Genomic DNA, 22,706 nt, shown 5'->3' with positions numbered 1-22,706 from the left:
AGCAAAATGTGCGGTACGCCAAAATTAACCAGAATTTCAGAAAAATCTTCAGGATGCACCAGAAAAAGTTGTTTTAGGGTGCTGTTTCCCACTCTGCATGGAGCCTATGTTGCTCCTCTTTTTTGCAAAAGAGTGAAAGGTAGCACTTTATAATACGGCCCGCATCTTAAGCCACCAAGCAGACCGGTTCGGTTCATCTCGTTACGGCTCGCATTTTGTGGAGTTTCCACTGACTTATCCCAGGACAGATCCCCAATTAACCGAGACGAGCCGTCCTGCTTTTTGGGACATTTTTGTACGGGTGCCAGACTGAACCAATCCGCTCGCGGAAGGTGGAGCTACAAAACTGCAGACTGTTGATTGGACGAAAAAATCATCACTTGCCCTGATTGTGGTTGCATTTCCCCTGGCGGCACACAGTCTTCTCTGACACAAAGCTTGATTACACTTTGTATCAAAAAGCTACATGCCAATCACAGAGAGGACGAAATGCTGCATGTCTTCCAATTATGCTCTGTGTCACGTTTTCCTTCTTTATTGGATTTATTGGCAGGGTAAACTGTGTCACGCTCCTACGGCGTCACGCTATTATTTAACAGCTGCTGCTTTCAGGATCCGGCTTACACGCCCAGTGACCTATGACCGACATAAAAAACTCCAGAAGTGATAAAGAACAACAAAACTAACTAAACAAGTATGACTGATGACAGGGAAAGACAGGAGAAAGATTAGGTAAGGCTAAAAAATAAAACAGGAAGTGACAACCAGAATGCAAAGCAAGAAAAATACAAAAAAATACAAAAATAGACAAGAGTCGCCCATGACAGGTGGTCTTTTAAATCAAAGTAGATATTGTTGATGAAACAGCTGAAAACCAGTTACCCCAACGGACACAGAATAGTTGTGAAAGTAAGTAAATGATGGTTTTCTTTTTTACCTTCAGCTACGAAAAATATAGCTTTAATGCAGTTAAAATGCGACAATCATTAACATGCTGTGGCTGTGCTTCCATTGTGTTGTGGCATTTGCACTCATGTTGTGGGGTTTGCAAATCATCCGACCCACCGGGCCACCATAGTTTTTGGGTCAGTTGCTGAAAAGTGTATGAAAAACTTCCCTGTCTCTTCATTAAATCCCTGGAGCTTCCTTAACACAGCAGATCACATGAAGAATAATCAGCAGCTTTTAAAACTTTACAGGAAAAACCATGGGAGCATTAGGTAGTATGACTCCTTTCGGCACAAACACCGCACATGTCTCTGCTTTGCTTTAGAGTGGTTGGTACTCAGCTTCTTTGCAGCTTTAAGACATATGTAGATACATTAGGGCTACTGGAGCTAATTAATGCTGACGATCACAGCTTCCTTTTAACCTTCCAGCAAAATATTTTCCCTCACATGTTTTCTGAAGGACATGCTTTCATTGAGGATCTAAGGGGAGTCAAGCTTTTGGATATAAACATTAAACCTTCTTTCTTCATGTTATGCACTTTCTTGATCTGAGAACCTAACATGACTTTGCTTCATGAGAGGCTTAGTTTGTTACTATAGTTAGACATCCTTTAAAATCGTCCAGATTCTTTCTGAATGGTACAGGAAAGTCCAGTTTTAAGATGACATCAATATGATTAATGCAGAGTGTGTAATCTTACAAAGACAGAACTTGGTGTACACCTGTGGTGTCCATTTTAATTCTCCTTTCAACAGTTTCAGTAGAAACTCCTCCTCACACTTCTTTAATCACAGCTCTGGATTTTTAATACATGATCTGCTTTCCCCAGCTCTTTTGTGCTTCCCGCTTCTGCTTCAAAGTGTAAGAGTACTGAAATAGTGGAGACGCCTACACAGTTCACGCTCCCCAGACGTACCACTTTACATTTGTTGTTGGGCTTGCATGATTAAAATTGTATTTAGTCTTCTTGTAATGCTTTTGGCAGCAGATGATGCAAAGGATTCACTTCATTGAAGCTCTTCTTAGGAACGGGAATGCATTAGGGATCCTCCTGGTGCACTTTCTGAAATGCTTTGTAGAATAAAACCAGTTTACCTACCTAGTCTGAATCATAGGGTCTGAATCCAGCCTTAAAGGTGTCATCACATCTGTTTAGATCAAGTGATAAAGAAGTATATAAGAGAATCCTTAAAGAGAGATGCTGTGCCATTTTTCATGTCTCAATTCTGTCCCTCTGGTTCCCCTGTAACATGATTTACTGTTTGAAAAAAAAATTATGATCTGGGTAATTCCTTGATTCTGATTGGCTGCAGTGTGTCCGTTAAAACATGTTGTAGACGTAGCCTGATTGTTCTGAATTACTTCACTGGCTCAAACACTAGCTGGTAACCGTGGCAACAGAAACTCAGAACATTATGTACATACCTGATTTCACAGTTTATTTAATGATCAGGGTGAACTGTGGATAGAATTTCTTGTAAGGAAACTACCTGTGGCTTTTGATGCTTTGAAACAAAATTTCACATCACCTTCTGGACAAACACAAGCAGCAAGGGATGCATTTCCTAAATGAAACATAATGTTAAGCAATCATCTCACTTCCCTCCACTGATTAAGCCTGATATCATGGTTGCAGCCAATCGAGCTGCAGGTTCTGTGGCAAGAGCCAATTACCTTGGCAACACGTCACAACAAGAGATGATAAATAGTCTACTCAGCCGCTTCTTGTGAAAAACTTGCAAATTTAATGCTAAAAAAAACAACATTAATGTGTTAATAATTGATTTAATATGTATTTCTTCCGTAAGTGATCATAGTATAGAGGGATTATTAGTCCACGTCATCATAAAGGTGTGCACGCATCACAAGAGCAGCGTTTAGCTCCATTCATTCAGACGAGTTAGCGTTTTTTAAGCACTAAATTCAACCTGTTAACAGCGTAAAAGTGTACGGTTGTTCTGTGGTCAGTTTTTAGAAACGATACTATACAGTTTTGACCGTCACAGAGCAACCGGTGTTTTAGAGTTGATAGTGACCATGCTAACTGGTGGCTCTCAGCCAACAGTATTGTTGATTAACGGCTGAGAGTCGCCAGTTAACAGGGTCACACTTTACCCTGAAACACCAGCGATGTCTAGGGGAAAACAATTAAATGTGCCATCTTTATCTAATGTGGTGCAATTCTCTGAACGTAGTTCTCGTCTGTCACAGTCTGGTAGTGTCCATGGATAATGCGAGCATTGAGTAACGGTTGTGTGTTTAAATTGCTCTCTGGGTACACGCCGTATTTCCCCTCTAAAATTGTCTATCCACCTAATATCCGTCCCTGCTGATCTCTTCTGTCCACTAACTGCTATTTCACAAACCTGGGAGACTTACCATCCCTATAAGTGCTGATATTTAGTTTAAAAATGCATTTTTGGAGGTTAACTCCTCCACGTCGGTTGACAAACCATTATACTCTGAATTTTTTCTTGCACCCAAGTTGTGTGCGCATCCAGCGTTGTTGATAAACAAATAATCCCTCTATAAGGTGTCCATATCAGAAATTAATGTACTTTGCACATGGTTCACACGTCATGTCGTCATTACTTATTTTTGTCTCACTTGTGTTTTAGAAAACCTTTATTTCAGCTGCTTTGTTTTAGCTAGTGTCTCTTTAAGGCTCCCAGCTCCACAAACCCCCTTCCCTCTGATTGGCCGGTTCCCTTGCCGGACCTTGGTGTTTAAGGCCCCCTATTCCAACATGTCATACACCCGTAAGAAAATCCTTCAGTGATGACATAGTCATTTTAGCAAGATCTCGTAAAGATCTCGTAAATATCTCAAGAAGATCTTGTGCTTTTTTTCAAACACCCTGTTCTGATCATTTTACAGACAGATATGACTATGTAAAGGTTTGAAAATCTGCACTTGTTGTGTCCAAATTTCCAGCATTGTTACTTTATATCGATGTTAAAAATATGAGGAATCAGAAAACCACCTCTTACAGACTGAGTTCAAGTTTAAAATGATTCCAAAGTCTTAGCAGCATTTATTTTATGAACACAAGCTTAAAAAAGCTGATGTTATAAAGTCTCCAATTTCTCAGAGCCAAAATAAATCACTGCTTTTTACGACTGACTTTCCAAGAGCAGCTTCTCAAGTCTTGGCAAAGATCTGTTTTTTTCTTCATTTTTTTTTTTTTAATGGAAAAGCAACAATCTCACCCCAAAATCTTCACATTCTCTGTTTAAAGCTTGTATTCACTGACAGCCTCAAACAACAGTCCTGACTCACCCTGAAAGTGTTAAGTTGTGTTTTAATGTGAAGACTTTGATGGCTGTGGTGAGTATTTGTGAAAAGCAAACAGTCAATAAAGCTGACTTTGTTGAGAATGATCTCGTTTGGTAAAAATTGGGCTGTGCCACCGTTTTCTCTGGTTGATTCTCTGAGCTGTCTGTCTTCTTTTGACTGTTTCCACATCAAATATTGGAGCCATTTGAAGTCTTTTCAAACTGGAACATGAATTATTTATCCCAGCTCACCAGGGGTGTTGAAGGTAGAGCAGAGGTGGTGCTGGCTCTTCATTTTTTCTCAATATGTTATCAACCTGCAGTCAGAGGGCCTGTGAGCTCAATTGTTGAAGCCGGCCTTTTATCAAATAAAGTCTTTTAAATCTGGAGAATCTTCAGTTCTGTCTCACAGGCTGCACCCAGAATAAATAACTTTGACAATGTTTTCTTGTTTGTCTTTTTTTAGGGTTTGAGAAACATGACAAAGCAGGCGTCGACTTTCATTCTCACAGGAATTTTTGCCAGAAAACAGACATCAGTTAACATGGCAACCTTTCATTCTGTTAACAGCCAAGTGGATATCTGACTGACCCCCTTTGGTCTGCAGAAATGTTCATATTCAGCCCGTTTGACAACAAGATGAAAGGGATGAGTCATCCCAGCCTGCCTTGAAGATCACTACCTGTATGATTTTTTTATACCACTTCAACCAGCTGAGTAAAGTTTGCTCAGGACAGAAGACTGTTTATATTCTGTGGTGTTGTAGTGAAACTCCATCTCTTACACACCTTCAGTTTTGCCACAATAGTTTCAGTTGCATCTTGCGTTATTTATTTATTTTTTTCTCCCTTTAACCTCCTATTGTCATGTCACTGCATTTATTTAATTGACTGTTTCTGGCTTTTTATGGACCCAGTTTTTGATTAATCTATGTAACTACTTATTTTACTACTACCTTGTCCTGTATACTTGTTAATTTATCTTATGTATTTTTATCTTTCCATTTTAAATACTCTAATCTCCTTGCTTTTCTCATTTACCAACCTACTTTCTTCAGCTTTAAGATATTCTTTGGTAGGAATTCACCAATCTCAGTTTTCTGGCCAATCACCAATCACCAATCTTTAAAAAGCCTGATCTGCTGATACCGATTTGGACCGATAACAATTTGGACCGATTTTTATTTTTAAATTTTTTATAACTGACAGCATATACCTTCAATGTTCCAATCTTATTGTATCGAAAATCATTGAACAATACCCGTGAAACAATAAAATCTTAATGTTTTAAGTTAAACAACCAATAAAGTTCTCAGAGCAAAAAGCAAAAATGGCTGGCTGTTACACCTTCCTGGAGGTGTATAAGATCAGTTTCATATGTAAGGATGGGCCGATCACAGATTCCCCAAAATTAAGGAAATCGGCACTGATCGATCAGTGCATGTCTGGTTCTTGGTTCTCCTGGTCTCAATTCATGTTGCTTTGTTCCTGTGTTAAGTCACTATTTCACTTTAGTTTTAAATATCAGTTTTCCTCTTTGTTGTTGTATTTGGTTTGGGTTTTTTTGTGTCTTAAGTTCTGGCTTTATTCATATGTGCATTTTTCTTGTTTGTTAAACTCCTTTAAAAACCATGTTTTTAAAGGTTATATATCAATCAATCAATCAATCAATCAATCAATCAATCAATCAATCAATCAGACAGTTAGTCTTTATTTGTATAACGCCGAATTGTAACAATTATTATCTCAAGCAACTTTGCAAAAACATTAATGTCAATAAAATGTTATTAACAGAAAAAACACTTTGCAGCATTTAGCAAGTTTCAATGGCAAGGAAAAACTTCCCCTGCCTCGACTGTCAGATATCAGGGCTGGGATGATAAATTAGGACTGGGGTGATTTGCTTTTCTCACAGTTTTATTTCTTTTTTTGTTTGTTTGTCTTTGCCGATTCCATTCAAATAGCAATTCTTTGATAATTCAAATTTTTAGCAATTTTTAGTTCATTTATTTAACACCAGCCAATGTTGAAAAAAGTTATATGACTATAATGATTTCTATAGACTACATCAGGAGCTATACCCCCCCCCCCCCCACCCCCCCAAAAAAAAAAAAAAAAAAAAACTAAATAAATAAAATAAAATAAAATAAAATAAAATAAAATAAATAAATAAATAAATAAATAAAATAAAATAAAAATTGCTCCTCACATGTGAGTCAGTTTTTAGGAATTATTTGTGGGATCTCTGACGTCACATTACTAGATAGTCAAAGAAAAACAATTCACCCTCTGCTGGAGAAAAACAGGAACATTTTTTCCAACCCAGCTTTTAAACAAAGACTGAAATAAAGGATTTAGAAATATAAATAAACAAATAAACAAATAATAATAATAATAATAATAATAATAATAATAATAATAATAATAATAATAAATAATTATAATTATAATAATAATAATAATAATAATAATAATAGTAATAATGATGAATGTTTGAACAAAAAAAACGGAACCAGATAAAACCTGGTATCTTTCTATCATCACTCACAATAGCAACACAGCGCCGAGGCCAGATTCAGACCAACGTCACAGTTTTAACTCAGCACCACCTTGCTACTGGGTTCGCTCTTCCTGTCTGTTGTAGTTGTTTTTCCAATTAAATGATAGTACGCAAGAAATGAGTCAGCTATCCAAATCTGGAGCTTGTTGTAAAGGGTCAACAGTGCTAACCACTCAACCACATAATTATCTTTTCCATTAGGTTATTAAATGAATTTAGTCACAAAAGAAAAACTGCTTCAATAACAAACCACAAGCATTTCACTTTAAATGGGTCACATGGTTACATCACCTGCTAATGCCATCATTTGCAATCTCACTCAGAGCAGGAGCAGCAAGTTTTTCCTTTCTGCTGCCACTCGCTAAATGCTGCAAAGTGCTCAGCTCATGGCGGATTAAGATTATATAAAACTGAGTCTTAAATGAGATGGGATTACATCTGGAAATAAAAAAATAATAAAAGATAACAGCACAGCACATGTGGCAAGATTTCATCCAAAACTTCAAAAAAGCAGAGAACCTCATTACATTCAGGTAAAGTCATGCAATTAACACAGAATCAGCTCTTTATCCACCTGTCTAATACAATTCATCAGAGTAGAATATATTAGCATGTTAATGGTTATTACAGGATTCTTTGTTGATCCCTGCAGAGGATGGTTTTATTCTTGTATCTCGTTTCCCCCTCACTGTATCAGATCAAATGAATCCTTGTTATTTTTAAAGCAGGTAATTTAAAATAAAGTTTCAAGCTTGAACAAGAAAAGCAATTAAGCCAACGCCGACAAAAAGATTACACAAAATTTGGAATGAAGTTAAAAGAAGATCTCATCTTGAAATGAAAACTTGATGGCTGGCTGAGTTCACTGTTTTGTTCGAGGGCACTCTTGCTGGAAAAATAAATATTGGCTAAAGAAGGTGTAAGTGGAAAACGACAGCTCCAATTCACAAAACTGCCACTCCAAGAACCACTCACAACGGTGTCTGAAATTACTGATAGAAATCTGTCTGAGGCTGAAGCTGAGAGAGGTGACAAACTGAGAAATGACACGAGGAGCTTCAGGATCAGTGTGTAACTGAGTTTCACAATCAACTATTGTCCAGTCAGAAGTCAATCTTAGTGCACTCTGCTTTTAAAGTAGCACAACCACTCACCTCTGCTCCCCCAAAGAGACAGGGAGGGAGGGAATGCAGGGGACAAGATGACACCTGAAAGTCGTTTTTTTCATTCATGCCTTAATTAGAATGTCAATAAAAGATCAAAGAAGCTGTATATTAAGAAGTTAAACGCTGTAACCATATCACCGCTTTTAAATGTGATACTATATACCAGATACCAACCTTGAAATTGTTGATTCAACTATGCTGAGGTGGTTTGTGTAACTAATTGATCAATTTGTAACTTATAGAGCTTGGGTGACTTTATTGTTCACTTTTATTTTTTGACATTACATCAGATCATAGGGCACATTTTCTTATGATTTTTTCTCCTATACCAAGACATACTGTATCAGTTATTCTATTTGCAGTGTCACTATGAATAAAAGCTGTAATTACTGTGCATGTGTTATTGAGAGACTTAATGGTTTGAGGTGATAATTCAACACATATACCTGGCAACTAAAAGAGCAATACAAAGATAAAAGAAAAAATACTTTCCTTGGTGCTGAGTGAAAGGCAGTTTTGATTTTGTTAGTCAATATCACCATTTATCTGGGCATGTGAATTAACAAATCAGATAAATACATGTACACTATATGGACATATGGCTATTACTTGCTAAAAAATAGTGTCAGGCTGCTTTTTAACTTAGTTTCTTTTCTTTTGATCTTTATTATTTATTTTTAGAAATATACATTTATACCAATTTATTTTGTTCTTCATTGGTAGCCTATTTAAACATCTGACCAGGTACTACAAATGGAATCATTTGTTAAATGTTCATTAATAATCTGTTTGTTTGTTTGTTTAAATTTTGTTTCATTGTCTCTTGTAATTTTTAATCTGCTGTAAATCACTTTGAAATTGCCTTGCTGAGATGTGCTATATAATTAAACTTGCCTTGCCTTGCCTATTGTGCATTGTTTCTGTAAACAAATTAGGAAAAAAAAACAACAAGAAACATTTTATTTTTTGATTGACAAATTTTATTGAACGTTTGATTTCAAAAAACAGTCCAAAAATAATTATAAGTAAGCAATCTAGACTTTTTTCATGCCATTTATTTATAAACAAATATTGTATCAAAGACGAAGTAGAGACTTCGAAAAAATGCACTACGTTACCCAAAATCCATAGCGGGATAATTTTACTACGGCAAGCAGGATGCTGGAACCTTCGTACGAGTCGGAAACAAATCCGCGTGTGCATCTTTGAAGTGCAAGTCGAAAAAGTTTGATTTCATATTTAATTTTTTTTTACTTGTAAACGCGACTCGGATGTATTGCGGCCATCTTTGAATGCGTCTCAGGGGGATTAGCAGAACTTTCTAGACCGTTCGAACAGGTTAAGAAGTTAGCTTCAAAACTTAGCCGCAAAGCTAAAAACAACTGCAGCGGAGTAGAGGTTTCTTGACAAGTGGCAGTTTCATCACTCTTGGAGTAAACAAGAAGCTGTATTTGAGTCATTACTTCATTTTTAATTGTATTTGTATAACTATGTGACACTATGGTGGTCCTGAGAGAAGGGATGTGTCCTGGACTAGATGCAGGTTTAGCACGAGACCTGCGAGCTGCTGACATCAAGACAGGTCAGTGTGTGTGTGTGTGTGTGTGTGTGTGTGCAACTGTGAATGGCTCCATGATTTAAAACCAGACAAGGGCTAATTATCGTGGTTTTCTGTTGTAACAGTGGAAGATCTGGTCTCATCTGACATCGAGGAACTGGCTCAGAAATGCTCCGTGTCGTACAAGGTATTTATATCACTCATGAATAAAATATCTCTCTGTAAGTGAGGTGAAGAAACCTGAAAGCTGCATGTCACACCCATAGATTCAGGATTCATTTATGCTCCATGAAAATGCATGAAATGATTATATATCCTCACTGAAACATAGAATCACAGAAGTGAATACTCATTTCAATATTTCAGTCTATTTCAGGCTATATGTCATGAAAGTGAAAGATGCCTGAAGTAAGATTTCATGAGTCTGACCTGTACTGTCCTGATCTCAAAAACACTTGTTTCCACATGTATCACAACAAAATTGTATGTATTACATGGGATACAGTCAAAAATATGTCATTAGTAAGTATGCTATTAAGTAGTAAGTAATCTGGTGCTATGAGCCAGATTATGTGGTTGCCAAGCAAGGACAGATGTGTGCAATTCAAGGTTAAAGCTCAAATTCTCTATGTGTACCTTTTGATATTGCACAGCTGTAATAGCATGTATTTGGTCCTTGTTATTTCTGAAGATGCAACGGAAAACTAATCCGACATTTGATAAGTGCTTTTCAATTCACTTTTTAGAATAAGTGCTTCAAGTGTGTCTATCCAGGAAAGCAAATCTGAAAAACATCAAGAGGCGTGCGGTGAGCAGACAATATTAAAGACAGTTAGTCTAACCCAGTTCTGACCTTATGAGCAAATGAGCTTTTTTTCAGGATTGTAAATAATGTTTTCTACCAAACTTTTCAGATATTAAAGTGCAAATAACCACAAAAGAGTCTCAGAAGAGCCTTTCAGATAAATGTGTGAAGCAGTGAATTATTGTGTGGGTGGCTGGGGCACTGAAGTCCTTGCGGTTAGAGATACATCCTCAACATGGCCATGGATAGGAAACAGTTTTGTAATGCCCTGAGGGGTGAACAAACCTGTTAAAGTAGGAGAAAAAGTCGAGAAGATTGTGGCCAGTATTGTTTATCTTCAAGCTCTTTTCTCTGCATATAATCAAAATTTGTTGTGAGTTTATTGTTTTATCCTCCTGCCTCTTTCACTCTTTGCAAAGGTTAATTCAGTTAACAGCTACAGAGATGATCATAGACTAAATAGAAGTTTTTTCCTCCCCATGGGATCATTACACTATTCCTCTGCCCATTGCTGCCTGCAGCAGGTTCAGCCTGATCTGGATTTCCTGTCCAGTGTGTTCAGCCTGCAGGCACCCCCTGAGCTGATAACCAGACTCCCTATGGTCCATCAGTCTCCTGCTGTTGATTCAAACTTGTGTTGTGTGCACACATTACAGCAGCCAGGAGGTCAGTGTTAGGTCATCTGAACTGACAGGCTTATCTGACAGACAGGCGAGCTGCTGCAGAAGTTCAATTAAAACTGCACAAGGCAGGATTTTTATTTAAAAACACACCCATCTGAAGAGCTCTCATCCCAAACTGGGGCGCCAGCACTCCCACTAATTGATACCCAACAGATTTGCCTTACATCCCCAAATAAATCTCCTCTTTTTGACATGAACTCTGTCAGAGATCTTTTTCTCTGCTCTGAAAAAGAGACTAATCAGAGTGTAAGTCTGCTTAACAGCTGTAAATGCTCATTTTCCTGACAGCTGGGCTTGACAACATTATAATATTTTCCTCTTAGGTGCATTTTTCATGCAACAGAGACAGTGTGTTTTGATGCAGTAGACCATCATCACTGTGGGATTTTGCCTTGCTTGGTGTGGGCGGTACAAACACAGAAAAGGCTTTAAAAAAAAAAGAACTTCACCCAAAGAAATTCAAAGTTTTTTTGCACTCACATACATATTCCTTAAAGAACACTTTAATACCGCTTAGAGACTAATTCCTGGTATATAAGTCCACCTCCCTCAGACCATGCAATGAGAATCTTATCTTACTAAAATTTAATTAAAGCCCATTTCACATAATTTCACTCTGTCTGTCAGTTAAAAAGCTGTTATCTGTCTGCACACCTGCTGCTCCATGTGCTTAAGACATCTCTGAGAAGTTTGTTGACTAAAATGTCTGAGAGCTGCAAAAACCTTTCAACAACACTACTCCAGACTCACTCCAGACATGATGTTCTGCTATGTTTGTTCAATCACAGAAAACAGACAATATCTTCTAATGCTGTGCTGTTGTATGTCACCTGTGTCTGGTTAAAGTGGCACATTACGATTAGGTAATGTGGGCTGTATGGTGGTGCTCTAGTTAGCGATGCTGCCTCACAGCAAGGAGGATCAAATTCCACACAGTTGGAAGAACCACCTCTGAATTTGCAGAAGCTGATGCTTCTTTTACAACTGGAAGTAATACGATTTACTTGTGTTTTTTTCACATCACTTCACTTCTATCAAGGGTGACCAGGTGCTTATGAGCCACATGTGGGACAAGGAGTGTGTTGTGCGGGACAATGTGGAACATGTCTCTACAACACAAAAACATAGACTAAAGTTTTGATTAAAGTCCATCTAACCCTGAAACATTAATATTTCTAATGAGGCCAAGCTTATAATTATATAAATATCAACAATTTGATTTGGTAGCACACAGTATGCACATATGCGTTTTTGTTTTGGTTTTTTTTTCCTCCCTTCAATGACATTTTTCCTGTTCAAAAGACAAGGAAACGCATTTGTCACAGGAAAATGATACTCATAAAATCTATTAATAACTCAACTTTTCCCAGCTCTTGAAGGTCAATTAGTCTGTGTGCAATAAAACAAAAAGGCACGAGGTGATGACATTTTAACTTTCTGCGCAGGCTGTTTCTGTAGGTTTAACATCATGACGTGTGTCGCTCCGCATCATACTCACCTCCATGTGGAGCGGAGAAATAACTGATTGAGATCCTTAAACACTCGCTGTGGTTTCAAACTTAAATAAACATGTTAGCAGCTCCTTTTTCTCCCAGGAATTTCATGTTTCTTGACCAAAATCTGCAGTTTGGTGGCTTTTACCTTTGTTTTTCGGAGGTCAGGAGGACGCAGGTGACAGGTCAATAAACTCCTGACACCACATGTACGTTTGATTGACCACAGACAAATGTTATGGCAATAGTCCTCTATCAGCTATTGGATGAAAATTATGATTTTAGAAAAGAGACTGCCACACTTTGGAGACAAGAGCCGATCAAATGCGGGACATCGTCTTATTTTGGGGGACGTGGGAAAAGTGGTTAAAATGCTGTGCAGTCCCGTGCAAAGCGGGACACCTGGTCACCCTTCTTCTATTTCATAGACCATCTGACATTAGTGTTGTTGTATTGTAGTTATAATGCCAACTCATTCCAGTAGATGGCAGTAATTCACCAAAACTGCCACCTGCTTAGACAAACAGCATTAGCGATGTGCATTGTGGGAAACAGTATGCCAGGTAGACTGGTACGTTGCATACTGAGAAATTTTCCTGGATGAGTAAGACATCTGGAGATTTCTGGCATGCTGCAGATTCTAATTTTTCAGCCAAAATAGTAGGCACTTTTAGTGTAGAAGGCAGTTTGGAAAACAGCCATTGACTCTTGATTTGAGCTTCTGGTAACCCCTGGTGTGGACAATCGGGTGCCTGATAAAATAAGCTGTTCGGCATTGGCAGAGGAGATTTGGCAAATCCCCCCCACATACTCAGCCCTGCTGCTCATCCCACAAATGCATGTTCCTTGCAAATGTGATTCTATTTCAATAAGAAGTAAACAGAATCTCTAATGCCGTGGCCACACCGAACGCAAATTTTCAAATTTAAATGCACATCACGTCTGTGACGCGTGAACGCTGGAGTCTGGACGCTTGACTATTTTGACAATCTGAGGGGCTGACATGCGTCACTGTGCAGGCAGAGTAGAGATCCCGCTCATTTAAAGACGGAAAGCCCAAAAGCGCATCTGAAAGACAATGAGCAGTGTTTTCAAAAGCATGACAGGAGAGTGTGTGAAAGCTTTGGAGATTGCAATCAAGGCCTGCTGCCTCTCCCTGGTAATCCACCCCCACTGGCCCTGCCTGGCTGTTCCCTGCGACCTCATCATCGACCCCCCGACCCATGTTCCCGGAGGTCTCCCTGGGGATAAGGAAGGAAAGAGAGGACCGCATAGAACTTACATCTTTTCCCTGACTCTGCCCCTGTCCTGGTCCTTCCACCTATCTATCAGGCATCTTTTAGGACAAAACTCCACTGAGGAAAACACAGTCGGATTAAGTGATGACCCGTGCAGGCAATTCGGCGTCCAACGCATCTTTGCATTGACTTTGTTTGTAATCTCGACGCAAATTCACGTCAGGTGTGGCCCCTCTTTACTTACACACATTTTCTTCCAAAGGATGAAAATGGCAAAAATAGAGAACCACGCAGCTTGCCGAGATATCATATCTGAGTGTCTTTGAAAAGACTGTGTGCCGCTCTCGGAAACTTTAATTCATTTTATCTGTTTTACTGCCACCTTGTTTGCTTTTGTTTGTTGCTGCTCTAATTAAAATAACAGTAGTATAGTCAAACTCAAGCCCACAGAGCCCCCAACAATCTATAAAAGGATCAAAGATTCACAATAAGCAACGATGTAGTTCAGTTATTACAGGGTAAATGTAATGCTGCAGATCGATGATTACTAATGACTACATATGGATCTTAACAGACACATTTCCAATCTCTAGTTAGAACAATGAAAGCACAGAGTCACAGAGAAACTGTTGCAAAACAAGACCCACTTTCTCCACCTGAAACTTTAAAAACTGAACACACTTTTCACACAATTTCCTAGAAAGTCTTAACAAGACGACTCCTCGCTGTCACCACTTTGAACTGCTGGAAACCTACACTACTGCAAATGAATAAAAAGTTCCACACAATCACGTACTACCTTCTTTTCTATTTAGAGAAAAGTATGAAACATCTGAGCCCATAAAAAGCTGCAGATCAGACGGGGACTGTGCTGAACAACAGTACTCATTACCTGGTTGGATTTTCTCTCATAACTCCATCAGTTTGAACGCTGAGGAGGAGAGTTTGAACGAAAAGTTTAAAATGACTCAAAATGAAGCAACAAACAAAAATATATTTTCCAATTTATGCTTTTTCCTCTTTGTTTACTGTTCTCAAGTCATTTAGTAACCATCAAATGTAGTCGGAAATGAGCATTAAAGGTCATCCTCCCCCACCTTAGCTGAATGTTAAAATATGTTTGATGACTCATCCTGCACTGGAGGGTACATTCATTAATGAATCCGGTCAAATGTAATAAGGAGCAACTAGAAAAGTCTTCCCATTAAACTACACTTGACCGTTTGTGGGTCACGGTGCTTATCAGAGCGTTATCATCTGTCAGAGGTGTGTGTGTGGGGGGATATTTAAGAGGGTAAAATTAAAGTCTTCTGCTTCTTGATCTGGTAAATAGAGCCAAAATATTTAGCATATGGTGGTCATATAATTGACAGTAAAAAGTTTATTTTTTTTCTGCAATGATTCAGAAAGGGTTGATGTGTCGCCTTCCTGATTATCTTGGAAACAAACAAAAAACAAAAGTAGACACTCCTGGAACAGCAGTTTCTTTCACAGAATCATAATTTACTAGCAGTGCCTACTGTTTTGGCCAGAACTCAGTCTGTAGTAGGTGGTATGCAAAAACTTACAGAATCTGCAGAAGGCCAAAAATCCCCGGATGTCCTACTGATCCAGGAAAATTTCTCAGTATGCAACGGACCAGTCTACCTGGCATATTGTTTCCCACACTGCACGGGGCTAATTCTGTTTGTCTTTGCGAGCGGCAGGTTTGGTGACTTACCACCATGTACTGGAATGAGTCGGCATTATAACTACAATACAACAACACTAACGTTAGTCTGTGAGATAGAAGTGAAGTGATGTGAAAGAAACACCTGTAAATCTTAGAAATCTTAGTATGCAATGGAGCAGTCTACCTGGCAAAGTGTTTCCCACAATGCACGATGCTAACACTGTTTGTCTAAGCAGGTGGCTGGTTTTGGTGAATTACTGCCATCAACTGGAATGAGTCAGCATTATAACTTCAATATAACAACACTAACGGTCCATGAGATAGAAGTGAAGTCATGAGAAACACCTGTAAATCTTGATACTTCCTGTTATAAAAGAGGTTTTTCCTCTGCAAATTCATTAAAGCCCATATAAACCACAAATTCACCTTTTTTAGACCATAAATGGATTATATGGAAGTGGTTTTTCTATCGACTCCTTGGCTCAAATCAAGTGTCAATGGCTATTTTCCAAACTGCCTCATTCACCAGTAGTTCTAGAGCTGAGACGATATGCTATTCTCGCGATTCGATTCATTACGATTTTTTGGGGGTGACAATTCAATATTTATTGCGATTCTGCTATATTTACGTTTTTTCCGATTTTTTTGTTTGGTGAATTACTGCCATCTACTGGAATGAGTCGGCATTACAACTACAATACAACAACACTAACGTTAGACAGTCTGTGAGATAGCAGTGAAGTGATGCAAAAGAAACACCAATAAATCTTGTCATTTCTAGTTGTAAAAATTAAAAGTCAATCCCTTCCAGATTTATTTTAAATGAATGATGTAACTTGAAGTGTAAGGTCAAAAATCAGATATGATAATTCTGCTGTGGTATGATTCACAAAAAACTAAAGTTTTAAGATCTACCGATAATTTCTTTTGTAGATTAATAATGAAGGAAACAAATAAAAACATCATCTGTAGCTCCACTTTCTAAAACTAAAAACCAGAGTAGTATACTACAAAACAGACCCAACAGAACAGTCATACTACATACTAAATGCAAAAGCAGAAGGCAGCATGCTACATTCACATGTAGTATGTAGTAGGGGGTTTGGAAAACAGCCAATAGCAACAGCCAAATCAGCTTGGCAGAGAATACAGAGATTACCTACCAAACACACATGTATTATTTATTATTTGGTTATTATCTACCAAACACAAATTTCCTTACCCCTAGAGCTCAGTTAAACAAAAAGAAAAAGTACTGTGGGAAGTTGGTAAGAAATATTTATCACAAGTAAATGGAGTAAAGTAGACGCCTTCACCCTGGAAGAATACTTTGAGAAAGTGGAAGAAATCTGCATAATGGAAAAACTGACACATGGCTTCAGACTGCCGAAAGCACAGATGGAAGAGGAGTGAGAGAAATGGACATTATTCAAATTCAACGCAGCAACAAGGACTCCAAAAAGATAAATGGTCCCGTTTACAACAGCGAGAAAAAGGAGAGACTACTACTAATACAACTCCATCACAAAACCTTTGTTTTATTTAATTTCTTATGTGCACCAGGGGCTGAAAATGAAGATAAGGCCACTTTGTTTCCAGCATAACATAATTTTTTTATTATTGGAGCTGTGCAGAGATGCAGCAGTAGTAGATAAAGAAGATAATTAAATACAAAGAAAACACAAGTGTACGTTCAGCGTGCATTGATTTCTTTCTTGACACAGAGCTGGAGGAGTTTGTGTGAAAATGTGAAGAAAACATTTTTCTATAATGAGCTGAGATTAAAGGTTGAAGAGGAGACAGAGAGAAAATACAGAGAGAGAAAGAGACGGCATAAAACTATGGATGTTTTTTATCTTGGAGCTTTTTTATTGACTGGTTTTACTAAGCTGATGTGGAAACATCCGTTCATCTGTTTTCTTTCACTTATCCTGGGTCGGGTCGCGGGGCAGCAGTCTAAGCAAGCTGACCCAGACATCTTTCTCTACGGCAACGCTTTCCAGCTCCTCTTGGAGAATCCTGAGGCAATGAGTCCTCGGTCTACCTCAGGGTCTTCGCCTGGATGACTTTCTGGAGGAGACAATTACAGAGCCCAATCAGAATAATAGAGTCCCAGTTTCAGCCTCCCACTCAACAGGTTGTTTGCAGATTTGTTGTTGGTGCATTTATTCTTGTGGATGACCCGTTGGCTCTGTTGAATACTTATTAAAAGCGTCCCACTCCCTGCATCAGTTACACATAATCACCAAGTGACCTCAAATGAAGGCTTAGATATCTCAGACAGACATGATGGTATTATGCTCTGAATCCTCCCACTCACATCAAAACAAGCCAAAATTTTCACCTTTGGATTACAATCATGATGGCTCAATTGTGCAGAAAACTCTCCAAACTGGCAACGCAGCCCGTTCTACTCGAGTACATGTTTCAGATCCATGCTGTCTGCATCATATGCTCTCATTTGTGCATTTCAGGCTCTGTTTGCCATCCGACGAGTGCTGCTGGCCCAGCACACAGCCTTCCCCGTGTCGGGAGCTGATCTGTACGAAGAACTATTGAGCTCAACAGCCATCCTCTCCACTGGAAATCCCAGGTAAAGACAATTGTGCACACACAGCAGAGCACACTGCATTGTCTTGCAGGCACCGGGGGGATTTAACCGAGGGATCAGAGCCAGGAGTGCTGAAAGGAGGGTTCACCTCCAGAAATCAGAAATGTATTCCTGAGGACAGCTCCTCATATTTCTTTTAAAGGAAGAGGTGATTTTGAGGTGATGCTTGTTTCACTTGAAGGATGTTGGCCGAATTGGCACTTTTTTATTTCGAGGTGTTACCAGAAACTTTCTATAAATGATAAAAAGTTGACAGAGAACTGATTACAAGACTGTTTTTGCAGAAATTGATGCTACAGATACAAGGGTGGGGTGAAAAGTTCATTGCCTGACTAGGAAGGAGTTATGCCATAGTGATGAAATTTGGCATGAATTAAATTCAACATTTCTGACACTTACAATAGGGGTGGTGATATAGCCTCAAAATTGTATCTCGATATATGAAGACAATTTGCTATAACGATATTTATGAGGATTATTAGCGGTTACTGCTTTTAAACAACAGTATTTTTATTGCACACACAAAATGGAAGCCACTTTTCTTATCATTTACTACTACTACACAAGCTTGAAATGTAAACATAGTGAGTAGGTCTGATCCAGAGGAAATCTGCAATGTAATAGAGTTCACATTTCAAATCACAAAGGCTGCAATTGAAAAATAAATAAATTAATTAATTAATTAAAAAAAATTTTTTAAAGTGCAATTACTTTAGTTTGTGTTTTGTTACTGATGAGAGATCAGTAAGATTTTTATGTGATTGATATTTATATTAATGTTCACACAGTGTTTTTTTTTTTCATTTTATAAAAAGTGCATCCTATGTGTTGGCATATTTAATTTGCTGAGCCAGAGATTTGGTCTTATTTACATTTCTGCACTTTATTTGGTGTGAAATTTGTAGAAGAGATGATTCATATTTATTTTTTATATTACTGTTCATACAAGGCCTGTTGTTCTGCAGTGCTTTGTTCCTCTCTCTGATTTTATTTAGATATTGCAATTCACTATTTTTTAATCATCAATAGTGATGATAAATAATCTGTTTTCATTAACTTCTACTCCTAAACAGAGGCTTTGTGTTGTTGACCTGCTTACCAGCACTTTTAACATATAGATTGTCTACAAATTTGTAAAAAGGAATGTGTATAATACTTGACACAACAGATCCTGAGTCAGTCAGGAGTGCTGCAAAAAATTGCTGCTTTGGCGATCTCAAAATTGCATTGTCTAAAATTGCGATTTTGATCTGAAAACAATAAATTGTTCAGCCCTAATTATTTTACACCTCTACAAGGCTTGAAGTTAAATCAATCCATCAGTATTCTAATGTGATTGTAATAGTTAAATCAAGATATGTCAATTGTATCAATTCATGCTTCTATTCATCTTATTTCATAACATGCAGAAAAGAATTGTTTATATGTTGACCTTATCCTTTGTTATGTTGGTCATACTATAGGACGGTTTATTGCTGGTGTTCAGTGAATACTGTTGAAGGTATGCACCCCCCCAAAAAAATCGCATGCTAAATCGCAAATGCAATATTGGTCCAAAAAAGGTGCAATTCCATTATTTTCCAAAATTGTCCAGCCTTAAACCCATTATGAATTGAAATCCACAGGACTGCGCTGCGCGGCACTCGCGCTTTATGTGTGAATTAGGGGTAAGGCTAATATAGCGTTTGGACGTTTGGCTCGACCACACATCCATTGTAGAGGCAAAAAAAAAAAACACCGGTACTAACGTAGCTTTCACGTCCTCCTCACGTGTCTCCATAGTCTGGTTGTTTTTCAGCCGTGTGTTTCAGCTTTAGGTATGGAACATGTTTGCGGTGTTGCTACTCTTTGGAGTAATAGTTCTCCCTCACATTTTGCATTTAATGTGTTTTTCTGCATGTCTGTTCAGCCAAACCACCTCCACATCACTGAGGTAGCTCCTCTTTTAGGCACCAAACCCTCATGTGAGGACGAGGTTGATGCTGCAGTGCTACTTTCGCTCTTAGCCATTATTGTTTTGTACATAGCAGGAAGCGTCATTAATCATTGTGCCTCTGCACTGTAAATATCCCAAAATGACAGATCTATATCGTCAAAAAAATTATACCGGTATTATCGTAGATGGTCAATGTTTTCTTTGGTTGTTGCTGTGACAGGATGTCCAGTCCTTGGGTCATCTTCAAGGCTCCCCTACCCTTCTTGAATTCAGCTGCTTCTTGATAAAGCTAGAGCATCATCCCCTGATGTAACCACCATGTCAGCGTGAATGTCCTTGGGGGGTTAACCCCTTTTCTGTAGATATTTGATAACACCACGATGCCAAATTTGATCCATATTCACAAGATGACTCTGGTTCTACTTTTCAAAGTCCTCAAACACTACATCATTATTAGTTAATCTGAATATAAATAATGCAGTAAGTGTCAAAAATGTTGAATTTGATGCATGCCAAGTTTTGTACAAGCCCTCCCTTGTACAAAAACAGGTCCCACAAAGTGGAAAGGGCAACTTTCAGATTTACTGCATAAAATGTTTCTAATTTCAAATAAATGTTTCCCTAAACATTGATGATCATCCAAAAAAGATCCTCCTAAATTTTTGCAAAGATCAGATGAATTTAAAATTCTTCTCTGTCAGTTTCATCACCTTTGCATTTCTCCAGAAAATGACACAATCACATCACAGAAAAACATGTCCAATCAATAATATTGTAGATCCCCAAAGATGTTTTGCAACCAGATTCCTCTGCATTGATCCACTTTTATCAAACTGAAATGTTTGCAGTCTTGCTATAATCCAGTTAGCATTGACCTGTGCGGTCAGAATATGCATCTACAGAACAGCAGCTGTGGTTATAAATACAGCAGAGCCCCAGAGTGTTCCAGGGATGGCCTGTATGCGACATTTCAGCAGCTAAAACCGACTTCTACTTTGCTTGTTGTTCCATTTGGCTTAAGTGGCTCCTGATATATCAGCTGCCTTAAGCTGGCCTCCTGCCTGACCACTTTTCTGCAAAAATACTGCACTCCAAAGTGCTCGAAAAACATTTGATGACTTGAGAGAAAACCAAAATTCTCTCTGCAGCCACAGTGGCATCACACTACTGTAGTTTCAGTAGACCTGACACACATAAAAAAGGCGCTCGGTCTGGTGAAATGTTGGCTGCAGATTCACTCATCTGCATGCAGTCGGAGCTCAAATATCTGAGATTCTGAGGGCTCACACTGCTCTGGACAAATCAGTGAAATAGGCCAGCATGGTGAATTTATAGGGTGATACCCACTCCATGGTTAGACCCACTGTTCCAGCATAATTAATGACCACAGGTGTTTTTTGTCTCTTCTTGGTTCTTTTTAAGTGGGTTTCATAAATTAGTTAGTTCTTTGGATTAGTGATATGAAACTGAATCAGTGCAGAGCAGTGTGTGACCTGTGTATCTTGACTGCCCTCTACTGGTGAGACGATGAACTGGTGAATGCACAAACAGCTGCACTGTTCAGATCCTTTGGTGTGAAGATCATGCAGATATGAGGGGGCTTTCTCCTCTTTGCTTGTTTGGAGGCTGCAGTTTGTGGTGTAAGATGCCCAAAGAGTGTGTGATATGTTAATAAACAGAATAACTGTACAGCTTATAGGAATGATGAAAGATTTTAGGGCATGGGTGGCCAAATTATTTCAGAGAAAAACATCTAAGGAGCTCTTAACATATTTATCAACCCTGATAGTAACACATTAATTCTCCATTTGTTAATCTTTTTCTTTTTGCAATTTCCCATCATTGTGTGTCGAACACTTATGAAATCCTGCATCCCTAACAATTTTTCTGCACCATTTCATCACTTTAATCTTCAATCTCCTTTTTTATGCTCACATTTTAGCATCATGATGAATACATTTGTTTTAGTATGTCAGCTGTAACAGTTTTTGAGTTTCTGCAAAATGTACAGAGCTTCAGCTTCATACAAGTAGCTGACATGTTTAAGTTAATGTTACCTCGACTAAGGAGGTTATGTTTTTTGGGAGAGTTTGACAACATATATCAAAAAGTTCCAATTGGATCTTAAAGGAATTTTCAGGAAATGTTCAAAATGTGATAAGGAAGAAGTGATTGAATTTTGGAGGTTATTCGGATCACCGTCTGGATCCAGGACTTTTTTAAAGGATTCTTTATCATTGTGGGATAGGTCCATTTTCACCATATGTGTAAATAACTCCATGATAAATGGTTGGATTGCTTTGCAAAACAATACAAGACAAGGTCACCATAATTTCTGACAGATGTAAAAGTACGATCCAGATCCTGGCAATATTCTGGATACTGAGATCTGGAATTTGAAATCTGTACTGGGTCGTCATAATTTTCACCACTGTCAGGTAACAAATTATCATACAAACCTGCGACTAACATCAAATTATAGCAAACAGTCTGCTGACAGTCTGCTGACAGTAGGGATGGGTACCGAATTAGGTACTTTTTGGGTACCCACCAAATTCTGTCAAAAGTACCGGGTACCGATTCACGTAAAATCAAAAGGTACCACGTTTAGGTACCTCAAAGCATCCTTGTGACTGTGAGGTAGTGGAAGAACTGGCAATTTTTTCATACTGGACATGAACACAGCATTGCAAGTTTATATATTGAAGAATAAATGTTAAATTGAAAAGAATTTAGATTTTATTATTAAACAAATTGAT

At 38.3% G+C, this 22,706-nt stretch overlaps 1 protein-coding gene across 2 annotated transcripts in view; it reads left to right on the top strand.

Moving 5' to 3' along the window:
* The window catches only part of rad51d (RAD51 paralog D), a 57,700-nt gene that overhangs the window by 15,732 nt on the left and 19,262 nt on the right, over nt 1-22,706 (top strand). The window contains exons 1-3 of one of the 2 annotated variants that reach the window (XM_074672177.1): nt 8,982-9,533; nt 9,635-9,696; nt 17,875-17,993. In XM_074672177.1, the coding sequence (XP_074528278.1) occupies nt 9,452-9,533; nt 9,635-9,696; nt 17,875-17,993 (263 nt within the window). In that variant the 5' untranslated portion in view covers nt 8,982-9,451. Of the gene's footprint in view, nt 1-8,981; nt 9,534-9,634; nt 9,697-17,874; nt 17,994-22,706 lie in introns of those variants that run through there. The other variant, XM_074672175.1, reaches the window with a different exon arrangement.

The sequence above is a fragment of the Halichoeres trimaculatus genome, unplaced genomic scaffold, assembly GCF_033239565.1.
Source record: "Halichoeres trimaculatus isolate MK-OKI-2021-1 unplaced genomic scaffold, fHalTri1.1 fHalTri1_scaffold_6, whole genome shotgun sequence".
NCBI classification, from domain to species: Eukaryota; Metazoa; Chordata; class Actinopteri; order Labriformes; family Labridae; genus Halichoeres; species Halichoeres trimaculatus.
This window is presented reverse-complemented; position numbering and strand designations above follow the sequence as displayed.